Genomic DNA, 19,149 nt, shown 5'->3' on the forward strand with positions numbered 1-19,149 from the left:
TGCCGTGGCTAGGACTTCCAGAACTATGTTGAATAATAGTGGTGAGAGTGGACATCCTTGTCTCGTTCCTGATCTTAGAGGAAATGCTTTCAGTTTTTCACCATTGAGAATGATGTTTGCTGTGGGTTTGTCATATATGGCCTTTATTATGTTGAGGTAGGTTCCCTCTATGCCCACTTTCTGGAGAGTTTTTATCATAAATGGGTGTTGAATTTTGTCAAAAGCTTTTTCTGCATCTATTGAGATGATCATATGGTTTTTATTCTTCAATTTGTTAATATGGTGTATCACATTGATTGATTTGCGTATATTGAAGAATCCTTGCATCCCTGGGATAAATCCCACTTGATCGTGGTGTATGATCCTTTTAATGTGTTGTTGGATTCTGTTTGCTAGTATTTTGTTGAGGATTTTTGCATCTATATTCATCAGTGATATTGGTCTGTAATTTTCTTTTTTTGTAGTGTCTTTGTCTGGTTTTGGTATCAGGGTGATGGTGGCCTCATAGAATGAGTTTGGGAGAGTTCCTTCCTCTGCAATTTTTTGGAAGAGTTTGAGAAGGATGGGTGTTAGCTCTTCTCTAAATGTTTGATAGAATTCACCTGTGAAGCCATCTGGTCCTGGACTTTTGTTTGTTGGAAGATTTTTAATCACAGTTTCAATTTCATTACTTGTGATTGGTCTGTTGATATTTTCTGTTTCTTCCTGGTTCAGTCTTGGAAGGTTATACCTTTCTAAGAATTTGTCCATTTCTTCCAGGTTGTCCATTTTATTGGCATAAAGTTGCTTGTAGTAGTCTCTTAGGATGTTTTGTATTTCTGCGGTGTCTGTTGTAACTTCTCCTTTTTCATTTCTGATTTTATTGATTTGAGTCCTCTCCCTCTTTTTCTTGATGAGTCTGGCTAATGGCTTATCAATTTTGTTTATCTTCTCAAAGAACCAACTTTTAGTTTTATTGATCTTTGCTATTGTTTTCTTTGTTTCTATTTCATTTATTTCTGCTCTGATCTTTATGATTTCTTTCCTTCTGCTAACTTTGGGTTTTGTTTGTTCTTCTTTCTCTAGTTTCTTTAGGTGTAAAGTTAGATTGTTTACTTGAGATTTTTCTTGTTTCTTTAGGTAGGCTTGTATAGCTATAAACTTCCCTCTTAGAACCGCTTTTGCTGCATCCCATAGGTTTTGGGTCGTCGTGTTTTCATTGTCATTTGTCTCTAGGTATTTTTTTATTTCCTCTTTGATTTCTTCAGTGATCTCTTGGTTATTTAGTAACGTATTGTTTAGCCTCCATGTGTTTGTCTTTTTTACGTTTTTTTCCCTGTAATTCATTTCTAATCTCATAGCGTTGTGGTCAGAAAAGATGCTTGATATGATTTCAATTTTCTTAAATTTACTGAGGCTTGATTTGTGACCCAAGATGTGATCTATCCTGGAGAATGTTCCGTGTGCACTTGAGAAGAACGTGTAATCTGCCGTTTTTGGATGGAATGTCCTATATATATCAATTAAATCTATCTGGTCTATGGTGTCATTTAAAGCTTCTGTTTCCTTATTTATTTTCATTTTGGATGATCTGTCCATTGGTGTAAGTGAGGTGTTAAAGTCCCCCACTATTATTGTGTTACTGTCGATTTCCTCTTTTATAGCTGTTAGCAGTTGCCTTATGTATTGAGGTGCTCCTATGTTGGGTGCATATATATTTATAATTGTTATATCTTCTTCTTGGATTGATCCCTGGATCATTATGTAGTGTCCTTCCTTGTCTCTTGTAACATTCTTTATTTTAAAGTCTATTTTATCTGATATGAGTATAGCTACTCCAGCTTTCTTTTGATTTCCATTTGCATGGAATATCTTTTTCCATCCCCTCACTTTCAGTCTGTATGTGTCCCTAGGTCTGAAGTGGGTCTCTTGTAGACAGCATATATATGGGTCTTGTTTTTGTATCCATTCAGCCAGTCTATGTCTTTTGGTTGGGGCATTTAATCCATTCACGTTTAAGGTAATTATCGATATGTATGTTCCTATGACCATTTTCTTAATTGTTTTGGGTTTGTTTTTGTAGGTCCTTTTCTTCTCTTGTGTTTCCCACTTAGAGAAGTTCCTTTAGCATTTGTTGTAGAGCTGGTTTGGTGGTGCTGAATTCTCTTAGCTTTTGCTTGTCTGTAAAGCTTTTGATTTCTCCATCAAATCTAAATGAGATCCTTGCTGGGTAGAGTAATCTTGGTTGTAGGTTCTTCCCTTTCATCACTTTAAGTATTTCATGCCACTCCCTTCTGGCTTGCAGAGTTTCTGCTGAGAAATCAGCTGTTAACCTTATGGGGGTTCCCTTGTATGTTATTTGTCGTTTTTCCCTTGCTGCTTTCAATAATTTTTCTTTGTCTTTAATTTTTGCCACTTTGATTACTATGTGTCTCGGCGTGTTTCTCCTTGGGTTTATTCTGTATGGGACTCTCTGCGCTTCCTGGACTTGGGTGGCTATTTCCTTTCCCATGTTAGGGAAGTTTTCGATTATAATCTCTTCAAATATTTTCTCTGGTCCTTTCTCTCTCTCTTCTCCTTCTGGGACCCCTATAATGCGAATGTTGTTGCGTTTAATGTTGTCCCAGAGGTCTCTTAGGCTGTCTTCATTTCTTTTTATTCTTTTTTCTTTAGTCTGTTCCGCAGCAGTGAATTCCACCATTCTGTCTTCCAGGTCACTTATCCGTTCTTCTGCCTCAGTTATTCTGCTATTGATTCCTTCTAGTGTAGTTTTCATTTCAGTTATTGTATTGGTCATCTCTGTTTGTTTGTTCTTTAATTCTTCTAGGTCTTTGTTAATCATTTCTTGCATCTTCTCAATCTTTGCCTCCATTCTTATTCCGAGGTCCTGGATCATCTTCACTATCATTATTCTGAATTCTTTTTCTGGAAGGTTGCCTATCTCCACTTCATTTAGTTGTTTTTCTGGGGTTTTTTCTTGTTCCTTCATCTGGTACATAGCCCTCTGCCTTTTCATCTTCTCTGTCTTTCTGTAACTGTGGTTTTTGGTCCACAGGCTGCAGGATTGTAGTTTTTCTTGCTTCTGTTGTCTGCCCTCTGGTGGTTGAGGCTATCTAAGAGGCTTGATGGGAGGCTCTGGTGGTGGGTAGAGCTGACTGTTGCTGTGGCGGTCAGAGCTCAGTAAAACCTTAATCCACTTGACTGTTGATGGGTGGGGCTGGGTTCCCTCCCTGTTGGTTGTTTTGCCAGAGGCAACCCAACACTGGAGCCTACCCGTGCTCTTTGGTGGGGTTAATGGCAGACTCTGGGAGGGCTCACGCCAAGGAGAACTTCCCAGGACCTCTGCTGCCAGTGTCCGTATCCCCACGGTGAAACAGAGCCACCACTCGCCTCTGCAGGAGACCCCCCAACACCAGCAGGTACGTCTGGTTCAGTCTCCCCCAGGGTCACTGCTCCTTCCCCTGGGTCCCGATGCACACATTACTTTGTGTGTGCCCTCCAAGAGTGGGGTCTCTGTTTCCCCCAGTCCTGTCACAGTCCTGCAATCAATTCCCACTAGACTTCAAAGTCTGATTCTCTAGGAATTCCTCCTCCCTTTGCCGGACCCCCAGGTTGGGAAGCCTGAGGTGGGGCTCAGAACCTTCACTCCAGTGGGTGGACTTCTGTGGTATAAGTGTTCGCCAGTCTGTGAGTCACCCACCCAGCAGTTATGGGATTTGATTTTACTCTGATTGCGCCCCTCCTACCGTCTCACTGTGGCTTCTCCTCTGTCCTTGGACGTGGGGTGTCCTCCTTGGTGAAGTCCAGGGTCTTCCTGTCAATGATTGTCCAGCAGCCAGTTGTGATTCTGGTGCTCTCGCAAGAGGGAGTGAGAGCACGTCCTTCTACTCCGCCATCTTCGGTTAGAATTTTCGTCTCACTGTGGCTTCTCCTCTGTCCTTGGACGTGGGGTGTCCTCCTTGGTGAAGTCCAGGGTCTTCCTGTCAATGATTGTCCAGCAGCCAGTTGTGATTCTGGTGCTCTCGCAAGAGGGAGTGAGAGCACGTCCTTCTACTCCGCCATCTTGGTTAATCTCCAACTGACTTGATCTTGATTTGTTCTTCAAAAGGTAAGAAACAACATGCATACTTTCAGAGCCCCTGACTAATTTGGTCTGTATGATGCAAAAACACAAGTTTTTATTGCCCAGGATTTACCAAGATCAACAAATTAATTTCAGCAACCTTACTTTGCTTCTACTAAATTTCCCCTAAATAAATGAAAAATAAACTCAAAATATTGACTTACAAATCACCTGGTATTTTCCTTTTGAGCATAGCGCATAGAAGTATATTATTAACTTCAGACCCAGATGGTAGAGTTAATATTTTCCACAATTTACCCCTTGTTTAGCATCAGACTGGACCATAAACTCTCAACCTCCACGTGCCAACTTTAGTGCCAAAATACATAGTACTCTTTACTGCTTTCTGCCTTTCCAGCTATACCAGGGCTTTGCTGATAGCTGTTGACACTAAAAGAGCCAGGTGTGCCTTAAGAAGGTAACTAGATTGCTGCTCAAGCATTGGCCCCAGAGTGACTGCACTATGGCTTCCATTTTTTCTTAAGTTATTTTATTGAAGTGTAGTTGATTTACAATGCTGTGTTAATTTCTGCTGTACAACAAAGTGATTCAGTTATACGTATATATATTCTTTTTCATATTCTTTTCCATTATGGTTTATCACAGGATATTGAATATAGTTCCCTGTGCTATACAGTAGGACCTTGTTGTTTATCCATTCTACATATAATACTTTGCATCTGCTAATCCCAAGTGGCTTCCATTTTTAATCCACTCTGATCATGAACTCTTCATTATAATGTATGGTACAACTTATTTTATTTTATCTACTTATATTCTGACCCTGCCCCTGTGAATAAGTCAGTTTCTCAACTCTCTTCTTCACTCATTTTTAAAAGCATTTTTTAAGGTTGGGTAGCTTCTGCAGATGGCTAATATCAGTTACTCTGTGCTCTTTATTCCTTTAATTTACAAGGGTCAATATTATCTCCATAATATGTGATCATTTTACAGCAACACCAGTATGCCCTGTTGTACCACCATAATGGTCGTCCCAAAAGCTGTGTCCTGGGCAGGATATATAGTACTGTTACATTTAGACACTTCTGCTTCAGGATGGTAATGGTGAATGGGATAAAAGAAGAGGAGCTGAGAGGCAACAAAAAATTAGCATTGTGTATGAAAACACACTAGTTATTTTTCAGAGCAGTAATGAAAGCCACCTTCTCCTTCCTCTTTCTTCTTGCTCTTGACCTCACGGTAGTAAAATGAACCCTGAACTCTGTAGAGACACAAAGTTGAGTTCAATCATTCTGTAAAGGGCACAAATTACTAGGTAGGTATATCAGGGAGGTTTCGGATTCCCTAAGGCAGATGCGCTGAGTGAATTTAATCTGTTTTTCCCAGGCTTGAAGAACACAGACTCTTTTTTGATAACTTCATTCTGTGATGTTAGTCAAATCAGGGCCTGGAGACAGGAGATAGCCCACAAGAGCCCATTCTAGGACTCCAATTCAATCATCAGAAGAGAGACGTGAGTGGCTCCTAAGTTTAGGAAAGCCACGCTTAAAATATCCTTCATAAGGCTGATCCTGTGGCATTTCAAAGCCTTCCTTTTAAATATATCCCATAGGCTTTTTGATCATTGTTTCTACAGTGCTACTTATAATATGCAAGTGCTAAAACAAGTATAAGCACATGTTTGAATTATAAACCCTAGGGATAGCAAGAAGCACTAATCCTAGTGCACTTTGACAGTGTTAGAAGTGCCAAGAGCCCAGGTAAAGGGCTCCTGCTCTCTGCCACTATTGTCTTCTTTCAAGCCTTGGAAAAACATCTCTTAACTGTCTTTTGGGGAACGTGTAATCTGGCTTTTTGTGAAAGGATGGTACAATAGATTCATCCAGAAGGTTGACGAATATATATATTTTTTTTAATAAATTTATTTTGGGCTGCGTTGGGTCTTCGTTGCTGCGCACAGGCTTTCTCTAGTTGCGGCGAGCCGGGGCTACTCTTCAATTCGGTGCGCAGGCTTCTCATTGCGGTGGCTTCTCTTGTTGCGGAGCATGGGTTCTAGGTGTGCGGACTTCAGTAGTTGTGGCATGTGGGCTCAGTAGTTGTGGTGCCAGACCTTACTTGCTCCGTGGTGTGTGGGATCTTCCTGGACCAGGGCTTGAACCCATGTCCCCTGCATTGGTAGGTGGATTCTTAACTACTGCGCCACCAAGGAAGTCCGTGAAGAATTCTTATAATCTAAAAATACAGGTACAAAATCTAAGTAAATTTTTTTAAAAGGAAATTTGTCTAGAGTACTATGAATTGTCTAAAAAATAAGTAATAAAATTATCAGAAGTGTTTATAGTAATTATTTTAAATGAGTACATTAAAATGTTTTTATTTCATTTGTAAATTATGGCCTTGAAAGATAATGTCTTCAGGGCATCATTTGTATGATACTAAGAGTAAAATAGGTTGAAAGTTATCACCCAAAAAGCAGAGGCTCTAGCCTGCTGTAAGGTGGTGACGGATGAGGTTGTCAGATAGGGTAGCAGATTACTGGGCAGATTATTGAATTTTGCTTTCTACAGTGATCTTTTACATTTTGACAAATTCTTCTCTGTTTTGAGATGATTTAAACATACAGTTATGAAGCAGATCAGAGCTTCTAAATCTAAGTTGAAAATTGTCACTGCTGCCAGAAGTACAAGTATTTTGCCGTGAACGTGTACATAAATAAATGGGAAAACTACGTACATGCGTGAAAGCGTTTGCTTCCTGGCAATCTCTTCTGGAGAAGTAAAGCAATAAAGAGGAGGGAAAGTTGGGAAAGCTAAATTCTTGCCCAAATGTCCTACTTCTCTTGCTCTGTAATCTTTTGAGTCTGTTTCTTCTGTCTGAGTTTCTCATCACTGCAAGTGGAAGTTCCATACAGGCAAGGATCACCATCTGTTTTTTTCACCAGTATGTCCAATCATTTAGAAAGTGCCTGGCATATAGTAGGCCCTTGGTTTATATTTATTGAATAAATGAATCCTTGAAATGAGATGTATCATAGCAGCCTCTCTGTATTTGGCTTGAAAGTTTTATGGGGGAAAAATGAGATAAATGAACTTGAACCCCCTTGAAAGAATATTCTTATATAAATCCAAAGTGATGCTGTATTCACTTTTCCTTCATTGCTTATACAGCCTTCCAAATAGAAATCATCTTTGGTCTACAAATAACAAATTTTGGGAGGATGTGGAGAAAAGGGAACCCTTGTACACTTTTGGTGGGAATGTAAATTGGTGCAGCCACTGTGGAAAACAGTATGGAAGTTTCTCAAAAAAAACCCTAAAAATAGAACTACCGTATGAACTGGGTATATATCCAAAAAAACCAAAAACACTAATTCATAAAGATACATGCACCCCAATGTTTATAGCAGCTTTATTTATAATAGCCAAGGTATGGAAACATCCTAAGTATCCATCAACAGATGAATGAATAAAGAAGCTGTGGTATATATATATATATGATGGAATACTAGTCAGCCATAAAAAAGAACAAAATTTTGCCATTTGCAGCAACATGGATGGACTTGGAGGGCATTATGCTAAGTGAAATAAGTCAGACAGAGAAAGATAAATACCATATGATATCACTTGTATGTGGAATCTAAAAAATACAACAAATTAGTGAATAAAATATAAAAGAAGCAGACTGACAAATATAGGGAACAAACCAGTGGTTACCAGTGGGGAGGGGGGGAGGGACAGTAAAAGGATGGGAGAGTGGGAGGTATAAACTATTGAGTGTAAAATGGGTGCAAGGATGTATTGTACAACGCAGGGAATATAGCCAATATTTTGAAATAACTGTAAATGGGAAGAAACCTTTAAAAAGTGTATAAAAATAAAACATTTTTTTAAAAGAGATACACAACCCCCCCCAAAAAAAAATCATCTTTGGAGTCTGCAGCAGTTGACATCTACCAGAAGCAGTGTGACACCAAATCTCAGCCTTGTTCAGCTCCCTTAGCATGACCTCATCTCTCTACTGTGAAATGATGGTTAAAAGACTGGGCTCTTGAATAATGAATCCCAATTCACCACTAGTTATATGACCTTGGCCATGTTATTTAACCTTTGGTAGATTGGTTTCCTCAGATGGAGACATGGGTAATTTCAACACAAGGAGTTATAAGGATAAGATGAGATAATTCATGTAAAGTTCTCTGCAAAGTCCATAAATGTTAGCTGATATATGTATTTTTTACGTCCAAGGAGTCCATTGTTTCTTTCTGTCTGTTTCATTCATTTCTTTCTTCGTGAAAGAAATAACTCAAATTCTGCAAGACTGGGTTACTTCACTACAAAATAAAAAGACTGAGCTAGATGATGTCTAGCATGTTCCAACTCCAAAAGGTCAGGATTATAATGTGTAGCTCTCTTTCTCTCAAATACAGTGTGTATCTCAACCTTCCATGGTGCTCTGTGCATCTTGATTTCCCTGTAACTAGTAATAAAGGTTCTGATATATCTCATGACGTTTTCAATTTTCTCAGTGTATACTTGGATTAAAATCCCACTGTCTGTAATGTTATTTACTGGAGTTTTCATCAAATGAAAGCTTGGTTAGATTTAGGTTATAAAAATACCTAAATGGTGCCTTTGAGCCTTTTTTTGTGTGTAAATTTTTACTGCTTTTTGGAATTTTCTAAAATTTAGAAACAGACATTTTTTTCATGCCAGATGCCTTCCATATCAAAATAAGAGCCAAAGTGTTTGTAGTATGTGTCTTTTCTGATTATAGTATGCTACGGCTCATGTGAAAACCATAAAAGTAAAACTTAAAAGGTTAGGGGAAATGAGAAATTAAATTGTGCCACTGATCCACAGACTACTGGCAAGTTTCCTAAAAGTTTGCTTAGACTACCTTTATAGAAGGACTTGAAAGTCTACTCTGCCACAGCTGGAAGAAAATAGAGGAAAGGAAAGAGAACTCGGTGCCAACTCTGAGAGACCACATTTTTAGTGTCTCCCAGCCAGAAAAGGTTGACCATAGGATTGAAGATCATCGAGTGGCAATTTCTAATTCTTCGCCTCCTCTGAAGACTGCTGCCCTGGCTGTTCACTGAACTGTCTCTTTCCCTTTCAGCTTCCTCCATCCTTAAAAGGGAGAAGCGACTGAGGGTGAAGAATGTACATTTCAGCTGTGTCACCGTGTACTACTTCACCAGGAGGCAGGGCTTCACGAGCGTGCCCAGCCAAGGCGGCAGCACCCTGGGCATGTCCAGCCGTCACAACAGCGTGCGCCAGTACACCCTGGGCGAATTTGCCAGGGAACAGGAGAGGCTCCACCGCGAGATGCTGAGAGAACACCTCAGGGAGGAAAAACTGAATTCTTTAAAGCTAAAGGTAAAAAAACCTTAGACGCTCACTTTTTTTTTTGCCAAACCCCCATCCTTACCTCACTTTGGTTGCATTAACCATTTTCATATTTAGATCCACAGATTAAACTGGGCATTTTCCACAACAGACTGTCTGCTGAGGCTTTTTTAAAGCAAAAACAGTATGGTCGCTTCACTGAAAGCAGTGCAGAAAACTTAACTGACATGGTTTACTTATTCATCCTATAAATATTTATTTAGATCCTAGACCCTGTGCTTGGGCTGGAGCTATGTAGTATGAAACATAGATGTGGTCCCTTTTCTCCTGGAACTTACGTACCAATAGGAAAGACAAATATTAATCATGTAGACAAAATAAAATCACATCTTTGTGAAGTGCTATGAAGGGGAGTTGCAAGGTGCTATGAAAGTAAGTAACAGGGAATTGATGTGGTCTGGAGGTCAAGGAAGGTTTCCTCAAGGAAGTGACGATTGAACTGAAATCTGCACAGATAGTTAGACAGGAAGGGTTGGCGAGAGTGGTTCAGGCAGCAGGGAGAGCTGGAGCTGCCTCGTGGCAGGAGGAATCACGGTGAGCACACAGAGGCTAGCATGGCTGGAGCAGAGATGAAGAGAGTAGAGTACCGTGAAGGGGGCTGGGGGGTGGTTGGGCTTTGTAAGTCTGGTTAAGGCGCTTTTTTCCTCTTCATCCTGACGCCATCAGAAGTCGCGCAGGAGTCTTAAGCATGGGGTTGGGGGTGGCAGGGTAATGTGATTCGGTTCATGCTATGATGTGAGGATGGTTTCGGGGCAGGGGCAACCATGTCGGGGGAGCTTGTGGAGTCAGACCAGGTAAGAGGCTATTACAGTGGTCCAGGAGAGAGATGATGGTAGGTTAGATTAGACTGATGGTAGAGAGAGGAAGAGAGATGGACAGAGGGAGTAATTTAGGAAATAAAATCAACAGTCCTTGATGATGGGTTGGATTAGGAAGGGAAAGAGGGGGACTGTCAAGAATGACTCCTGAATTTCTGGCTTGCAAAACTGAATGGGTTGAGGGTGATATTACTTTTCTCAATAGCGAGGATATGGCAAGGAATCCAGGAAGAGAAGCAGGTTCAGGCCTGGGGTCGGGGGAGGGGAGCAGTGCGGTGGTGGTTATATAATGAGATCGTTTTTTTGGAGATACTGTTTTGAGAGGCTTTTGAGTTATCAAAGTGATGTCTGGGAGAGGTCCAGGTGGAGATAACTATTGTTGTGCCACCTTAGAGATTAAGTGGAGAGAAACACAGCTCAGAAAACCTTTTCCTCAAGCGGAGACACTCTTTATGTTTGTATTGATCTATCAGCCTATCAATATGTAGAAAATGCTCTCCCATCATTATCTAATGAAAAAGGAAATCTTTCTTAGGAAATCCAGAGTGCTAAACATAAAGGATCACTGGTTAAATAGCAGAAGCACCATAAGCACATCTGTGTTACCTGTACCTTTAGTTTCCAGTATGAAGTCAGTTGGCAGAGGTGTGATGTGTGTTTCAAAACACCTTGTTTTTATGTATTTTGCAATGTTTGCATGTGCTGTGTTCCCAATTTACAAGAAGGCAGTTGCTTAAATGAAGCTAGACACAACCTAGCCTAAAGTGTGTCTCATATTTCCTTTGGTGGTATTTTTGACAGATTTCAATGAAAGTCTCTTAAGATTTTTTTGGTAGCAAGACACTGTTACTGTTGTTCTCCATGATTGCTTTGCATGTAGCCTAATTTAATGATAATGCTCAGATTTGCTTCTGAAATCCACCCTCTGCCTTTCTAACCCGCTGCAAACCAACTCTACCCCCTACCCAAAGGGTGAAGTCATTCTCCAGATTCAAATATTGGCAGAACAATAGTGATGGCTGCTATTCATTAAGTGATTTTTATTTGCCAGGCATTTTATAAACATTATTTAATTTAACCCTAACAAAACCCCACTGGTAGGTAAATTATGAGACCATGTGTACAGCCGAAGAAAAAGAAGCACAAAGATGTTAAGTAACTGACTCACTCAATAGAAAACTGGTTTTATTATCCTGTTCCTTACTATTCTAAAATTAATTGATTATTCCCTATAGGTGTTGGGAAAGACAATCTCTGTACCTATAGGGAGTCGTCCCTTTCTGGGGTTTGGTACTGTGTGCAGTGGTTTTTTAACAGCTGGGGGACTGTAATTCTATCTGCGAGAAGATTTATTGTGGTGACCTTTGAAGCACATTGTACGTGCTATGGCTATTAGGGGGAGCTACACACCTGCAGGGTCCTTCCTCCATACCAGGCAATGATATATTCTGATACTATAATTTGTATTCAGTTACTTCTACCCTTTTATTTTTAACAAGCTAAAGAAGAAGCAAAAAAGGGGCTTCTATTATTGATTCACTTTTGTCATTGTGCTTAGTTTTGGAAGTTGGAGAGGCATTCATCCGAGTGGGTGTCATGTCTTGGTTTGTCATTGATAACTGAAAACATGCAGCTTTCCCTTTTGGTGAAGATATAAACAAAAGGCATTTGGACATCATCACTCCTTCCAAATGAATATCAAGCAAAGAGACAATGGGATTCTGAGGTGATCTGATCTAAGCCTCACTATACTGAAAATATTCAAAAACTCAGAAACACATGTCACATAAAACTAATGAAATATCACAGCAATGTGGACTCACTGGCTAAAAAAATCTGGGGGGAATTAATGGAGGAAAACATATATTTTAATTGTGATTCCTCTGGTGTATTAACTTTTATGAGTTTTTAAATATCATTGGCTATGCTTGTCTAAGGTTTAACTACCAAAATCTAACATTAGCTATCCAAAAACATTACCTATCCAAAAATTTCACTCTGATACTTGAAATTTCACTTTTAATGTGCCGTTTGTTTTGAAATATACCTCTGGCATAAGCAACAAAATATGACTAAATTGATTCCATTTTTTGGCTGGAGCAGCAAAAGAGGGTCAGTAGCAGAGAGAGGGGGTCCAAAGAGGAAAGGGAGGATTATTGAAGACAAACTTTGCCACTTCGGTTTTGCGTGGAGGTGGTCCTCTGTGGGTGACAGTGAACTGCCCATTGAGTAAGGAGAGAGAAGGCAGCATCTGACAAAAAACACTTTCCAAAGCTCTCAGTATCAAACTTTTTCCTAAGCCCTTCCTAGGAAACTCATTGGACTTGGAACTGGGTAGTCTCCTTCCTACTTACTTCAGAACCAACAGCCCCAGAAGAGTAAGGAGAAGTTTCTCTTTCCACTCTACCTGTGTGTCTTTCCAGGGTGTCTCTCTAGGTTCTAAATAGTGAGGCCACTTATACAACGGCACCTCCTCCCATGGGGCCTTCATAGTGAAAGATTAGTAAAAAGAACACAGGCACGCATCTTGTTGTTACTTTATGTTTCTTTGGAAACAAAATAGGATAGAAATTTAGGTCTTCATTGTAAAATATCTTCTTATTTAGTGATTCATCTCTTAATCAAATTATGAGTTTGATATATTAAGAAATAATATATGCAATTAGATCTGTAGAACAAATCCAATTTTATTTTGGGGGTTCAAGTGTGTCTTTTTTGTTGTTGGCATTGGTGTTGTCCAAACATTGCCTAGAAACAATTAATAGAGAAAGCTTATTGAATAAAGTGCATGTTCCTAGAAGAAATAACTAGCTTTAGATTTCTAAATTACAGAGCACAGTACATTTTCCCTGTCAAGCCCATTCAAACATGTCGTACTCTTCACAGTAATCAATGCAGTCATCTTAATACTATACTTTTTCCGAATTAAGTACTTAGATTTCATCATCTGCACTACATTGTTGAACAATTACATTAGACTTTATTGTCTAATATATAGACTGGGTCTGTAAAATGCATTAGGCATCTATTTATATGTTTCAAAAGAGCCTTGGCATTCGAATCGCCTCTGGGGTTGTATCTTACTGGATTCTACTACCTCGGTGTAGGAAATGTACCTTAGTTTTCACAGCTTTCACTGGACTCTCTTTCTCAATGTTTTTTCAACCTTGATTGTTTTTCCTCTCCTTTCTAAGATCAAGGCCTTCTCTAATCTTGTACCATTTCCAGAGACTTTCCAAGGTTATACAGTTTTCTCATGTGTTCCGTGACTAATGCTTGGTTGTTTGCTGTCTTTCTTCATAAAAAAAGAGTTACCAGATGGTGACTCTCCCTTTAAGGAGCAACCTTGAAAATATCTCCATCTAAATCTCCTTCACCCCAAATCTTAGATTTATGACTGTGTGTTATTCATTGAGAAATTTACCTGTACAATATTATAATTCTTCCTCTTCACCCCCAGCCCTGCCCCTTGTATCCTCTTAAGAGTCTTGTGATTTAACTAACCTACAGGTAAAGTTCTTAAATACCTAGGAGATAGGAGGGATTAGAAGTTTGTGAGAGGTGGTTGACACCGAATATCTCTAACCTATAGTTTCCAAATTTGGGGATGCGGTTTTAACTATTTCCTTACACTACAGTTCTTATTAGATGGGTCAGAATCTGCTGATCTTGGTAGTTTTAAACTCCACTTATTCCTGCAGACCTTCTTTGTCAGCCTCTGTAGAGATTACTCAGGAGCATACTTAGTGCCAGTGCTTCCAGAATGCATCCCTCAGAGGAGGCCTGCTCCAACACTGAATGCAAAACTTTGATTTCCATTTGCCACGTCACGTGTACAGCCTATTTTGACAAGAACAGAGAAGACACACCTAACCAAAGTGATGCGTCCTGAGAGACTGGGCTTCAGCCCTGAGCAAATGCAATATAATTAAGAATAGGTTCTTTCAAAATATTGCTGGTATTTTCATTTAAATGGAAAACTTAAGCATATGTAATCACACCTCTACATTCTTCCTGTACAGTAAACATTGATCTTCTCATGGAGGAGAAATCTGTTGAACTGATTCTCCTGATTAAAATATGGGGTTCGTGCAGCGGTGCGCTGTAGCCAGCTTGTAAATATTCTTCACCAAAGAGGATTGTGCTCATCTCTTCCCCCTGGTAGCTCAAAATCACCCATGATGGGAGTATTCACACCGTGCGACTTGCCAAACACAAAACTAACAGCACAATTAGACAAACAAATTCGACAACAAATTAGAAACACCCCTCCCTTTTTTTTTCAGAGACCCGGTTGTTAAATATTTATCAGCACACTCTTGGATTCATTTAGCTTATTAGCGGCCGCTAAAAGAGGCAATGTTTGTCTGAACCAGAAGGGAGGATAAAGGAATATATGAAAAATTTATATGCCTTATTGTTGATATTATCATCTTTTCTGGTGACTTTTGGGGTGATATGTAAACCAAAGACTCATTGTAAATTCAGGTTGTTGAAATACTTATTAGCTGACAAAACAACCAAACATTTCTGGTTCTTCAAGGACATGATTAATCTGGTTCCAATTTGCCACCTGCGATTAACAACTAATGAGCCAAAGAATTATAGTACAAGATTTGACGGAATATCAAAATGATATGAATGTTTTACTTCAGTTTGCCAGAGACCTTAATGACCAGATTATCTATCCAGCTCGTAGCATGTAACCAGGAATTCCTTTCATCAAATACATGTCGTGTGTGTATTTGCATATAAAAATGCAGATTTGTATATCCAGCCTCTTACTATACATCTCTGGCAACCCAAAGCACACTGCTTTTTAAAAAATGTTATTGTAGTATAGTTGATTATGGTTACCAAAGAGGAAAAGTGGGGAGGGATAAATTAGGAGGTTGGGATTAACATAAATACACTACTATATATAAAAGCACACTGCTTTTTGAGAAAGCCAATTCCATTTTGTAGCTGTAAATTGTTAGAAAGCTCTTCTTTCTATTGATCAAACTGCTATCATCTAATTATACCTTTTGACCCTAATTCTGGCCTCTAAGGACATAGAATAAATCTTGTCCCAGTTCTCCAAACTCCAAGTGTTTGAAAGCAGTGTTGATGGACACGCAAATATTTGATAATAGGCTGTATGGATGGACTCCATGTGTCTCTGTTCTATAAGATTAAACATCCCTAGTTCTCGTCACTAATCCTGCTGTTTTTCAGACACTTTATGGCCTTGGTTACCTTCTTCTGGATATAATGCTATCTATTAATGTCCACCTCAAAATATGGTACTGGATCTGGACGTTGTACTCCTAGTGGGATTTCAGTATGTTACAGTATGTTACATTAGTAACATACCTAGTTCAGTATGTTACATTACATTCTCCCAAGTTGTGGACACTCTATCCACAGTATACACTAAAGGTACAGTAGCTTTCTGGACCTTAATCCATTTTTTTGTTCATATTATGCTGGTGGTAAGTAAAACAACAACAACAAACAAAAAACAAGCAAGCAAACACACAAAACCCGGGTAAATCAGGTCTGCATCATCACATAAATTAAAACTTTTTAACATCTCCTGGGCAAGAATCCTCTTTAGTGCTAGACATGGTGTACAGAGAGGGATCAATAAAGTTTTGTCTTTTATTTTAATGTACCTAATCTTGTCATCTGAAGATGCGATTAGCCTGACTTTTAGTTATTCATCCAATATATTATTTAAAAACTATATTTAACAAGACAGGGCCAAGTTCAGGATACCCTCTCAGAGTAGTGACCCTCAAGAGGAAAAGAGGGAGACTTCCCAGTCACCACCCCACAGCGACCTCCCTGGAGATTCCTTGCCAGGTGGGTCACTGCTGCCGATAGGATGTATAGGTGCCACATCCCTTATTGGTGGTGCAAAGGAGCCGAGCATCGCTGTTCTTTGAAACATTTTCAATGTTTCAACTAACTAAAAATCCATGCACTCAACCATACCCTTATTAATCATCTTGTATTCCATCCTTCCATGTACAGAGCATAAGAAATTTTGTCAGAGAATCTCAAGACTAGATCACTGGTTTTCTAATTATGTTCCATGGGGTCAGGGCTCTGGATGCCTCACTCTTGCTTTTGTCTGTTTTATATGTTAAGATTCTTCATGGGCTTTAATTTGACAAATGGACATTCTCTCCCTAGTGAGCCCAGGCAACAGTCACTGTTCCCTCTTTTCACATGTACAGACCATCTGTTTAAATCATCTTTTCTGGAATTTTATCTAGAATTAGCACTTTTTAAAATAATAATTCACTTGCATTTTGATTACCTTTTAATTCCTTTCCCTATGACTCTTCACAGTTATTTGACTGAGCAATCATAACTTTAAGTTTTTTCATTGCTCTAAAACATGAATAGCCTGGGCCTGGGTATTCTTACATAAAACAGCTGAGTACTCTTTCACTCTCTCCCACCTCTTGTTTTTACATGAAATCCTTCCTAGCTGTTTTCCCATTTCTTGTTTAAAGGTTTTTCTCCTTGATAGAGACTGTGGAATCAGAATAAGAAGTAAATAATTCTACTTCGTGTCTTTGTATCTCCCCTCCCATTTTATTTGTCAATCATTTCCTCCTTCCCACTGCTTCTATAACTTGCTCATATATTTTGTTGCACTTACCACACTGTATCATATTTGTTACATGGCCATCTCCCCAGCAGGCTAGAAGCTACTTAGATGGAAGCACTGTTATACATATGTAAACCCTGATACCTAGTACAGCGGCTGGCAGCATAGCATAGTGATTAAGGATATTCACTCATTCATTCAAAAATATTTATTAATCAATTAGTATGAGGTTGCAGTTAACACAGTGCTGGAGACAGAGTTATGAGCAAGACAGATATGGTCCTTGTTCTCAATGTATTCACAGTATAATGCGGGAGAGATACATAAAACCAATTACCAACGCTAATATATTACTACAAAATTAGGCAGCATACTATGCTGATTAAACGCAGGCCAGGGTAAATGAGTTAAAAGTCAGCTGAGGAAATCAAAAGTAACACATTATTTCAACAGTGGTAGCTGTCACTTGGACCAGCTTCTTTTGCTGGCATATCTATTAGAAAGAACACCTCCGCAAGCCCACAAAATATAAACTCAAAGGAAATGCTAACTGGTGAGAATGTCATATCTTCAGCTGGCTTCCTGTCTTCTTTTTTGAGCTCTTGTTCTCTGTATATGAGTCATAGTTTTTTTTTTATTTCTGAATGAGGTAATTATAAGGAAGCTTGTCTGCTCTTTGCCTCCTGCCCTACCGTGCTGAGATCAGCTCTTAGAGCATGGCTGCAACTGTATCCTTTTCTTTTCTTCTGTACAGGTTTCCTATTACTCTAAGAATTTTCACTCCAAACTGGTCTTGTGAGCCTGGCTCAAGCTTTGGAGTCAAGTAGACCTGAGTTTGATTCTCAGTACAATCACTAATTATCTATATAACTAGACTTTGGCAAATTATCTTCTCAAGGCTCCAGTTTTCTCCAAATACTGTATTCTAAGGCGTATATATGGAATCCAAAAAAAAAAAAAAAAAGAAATGGTACTGATGAACATAGTTGCAGGGCAGGAATAAAGATGTAGACATAGAGAATGGACTTGAGGACACGGGGTGGGAGGGGGAAGCTGGGGCCAAGTGACAGTAGCATTGACATATATATACTACCGAATGTAAAATAGTTAGCTAGTGGGAAGCAGCAGCATAGCACAGGGAGATCAGCTCGGTGCTTTGCGATGACCTAGAGGGGTGGGATAGGGAGGATGGGAGGGAGGCTCAAGAGGGAGGGGATATGGGGACACATGTATGCATGTGGCTGATTCACTTTGGTGTACAACAGAAACTAACACAGTATCATGAAGCAATTATACTCCAATAAAGATCAATTTAAAAAGAAAAGAAGAAAGCACTGTTGCAAAACAAAAACAAAAACAAAAACTCCAGTTTTCTCAACTGTAAAAATACTTCCTAAGATTGTTTGCAAATCAGGTGAGATAATTTATATAAAGTATGGAGGGAGTTCAGTACCTGGTTTTCAATATATGATAGCTTGGGCCATTCATTATACATATCATCATCATTATAATAGGCAGGAATCAGTGTTTGTGGAATTGAATTATTCTTTCACATCCTTGTTTCCACTGTCATTGTTACATGTGTTAAGAACTTTGTAATAACCAGGAGATTTTATTACTAAGAACACCTTTTAACCACTGAAGGGAAGTGTTTTTATTTTTGTGGGTTTTGTTTTGTTTTTAGCATTATAGTCAATCCACATTTTCAGTATTGTTTCCCTCTCCATAATCACTTTGCATTAAATTAGTTTCTTCAAGCACTTAATTCATCAAAAAGTTCATCTCGTAGGAATTTACAGGGGAATATATCCACTACATGCTATAGCCAAAAGAAAACACAAAAGATTGAATGCTGAGTTGATAATCCCTACCCCCCCCCCCACTCACTCACTCCCCCGCCTGACCTGGTACTTGATTCAGGATAGTCTGAGAATCACTCCGCTGATTCTGACAGTAATGTGTCATGTGTCCCATCCCGCAAATGTATTTAGACGGGCGAAGGTTTTACTCTGTTGCGCTTTGGGAACAGTTTACTCATACTTAACAGTACATATCAGACAGATTTGCAAAAGTAAGGCGTTTCAATTCTGTTTAAGAAAAGTTATGGTCCTTTCATTTGTAGAGTGAGTCTGGACAAGTTTACACAGTGGCTCAAGAACTAAGCCCTATCTTAAGTAGCATCATTGGGACAAAGCAAGTACACACACACACACACACACACACACACACACACACACCTTAAGATACTTCCAATAC

General features: G+C 39.2%; 1 protein-coding gene across 1 annotated transcript in view; it reads left to right on the plus strand.

The window, feature by feature from the left end:
* CSRNP3 (cysteine and serine rich nuclear protein 3) overlaps positions 1–19,149 on the plus strand; it is a 73,897-nt gene that overhangs the window by 46,228 nt on the left and 8,520 nt on the right. Inside the window, exon 2 of the mRNA XM_057551650.1 lies at positions 9,182–9,441. Within this exon, the coding sequence (XP_057407633.1) occupies positions 9,182–9,441 (260 nt within the window). The remainder of the gene's footprint in view (positions 1–9,181; positions 9,442–19,149) is intronic.

Source organism: Balaenoptera acutorostrata, chromosome 8, assembly GCF_949987535.1.
Source record: "Balaenoptera acutorostrata chromosome 8, mBalAcu1.1, whole genome shotgun sequence".
Lineage (NCBI taxonomy): Eukaryota > Metazoa > Chordata > Mammalia > Artiodactyla > Balaenopteridae > Balaenoptera > Balaenoptera acutorostrata.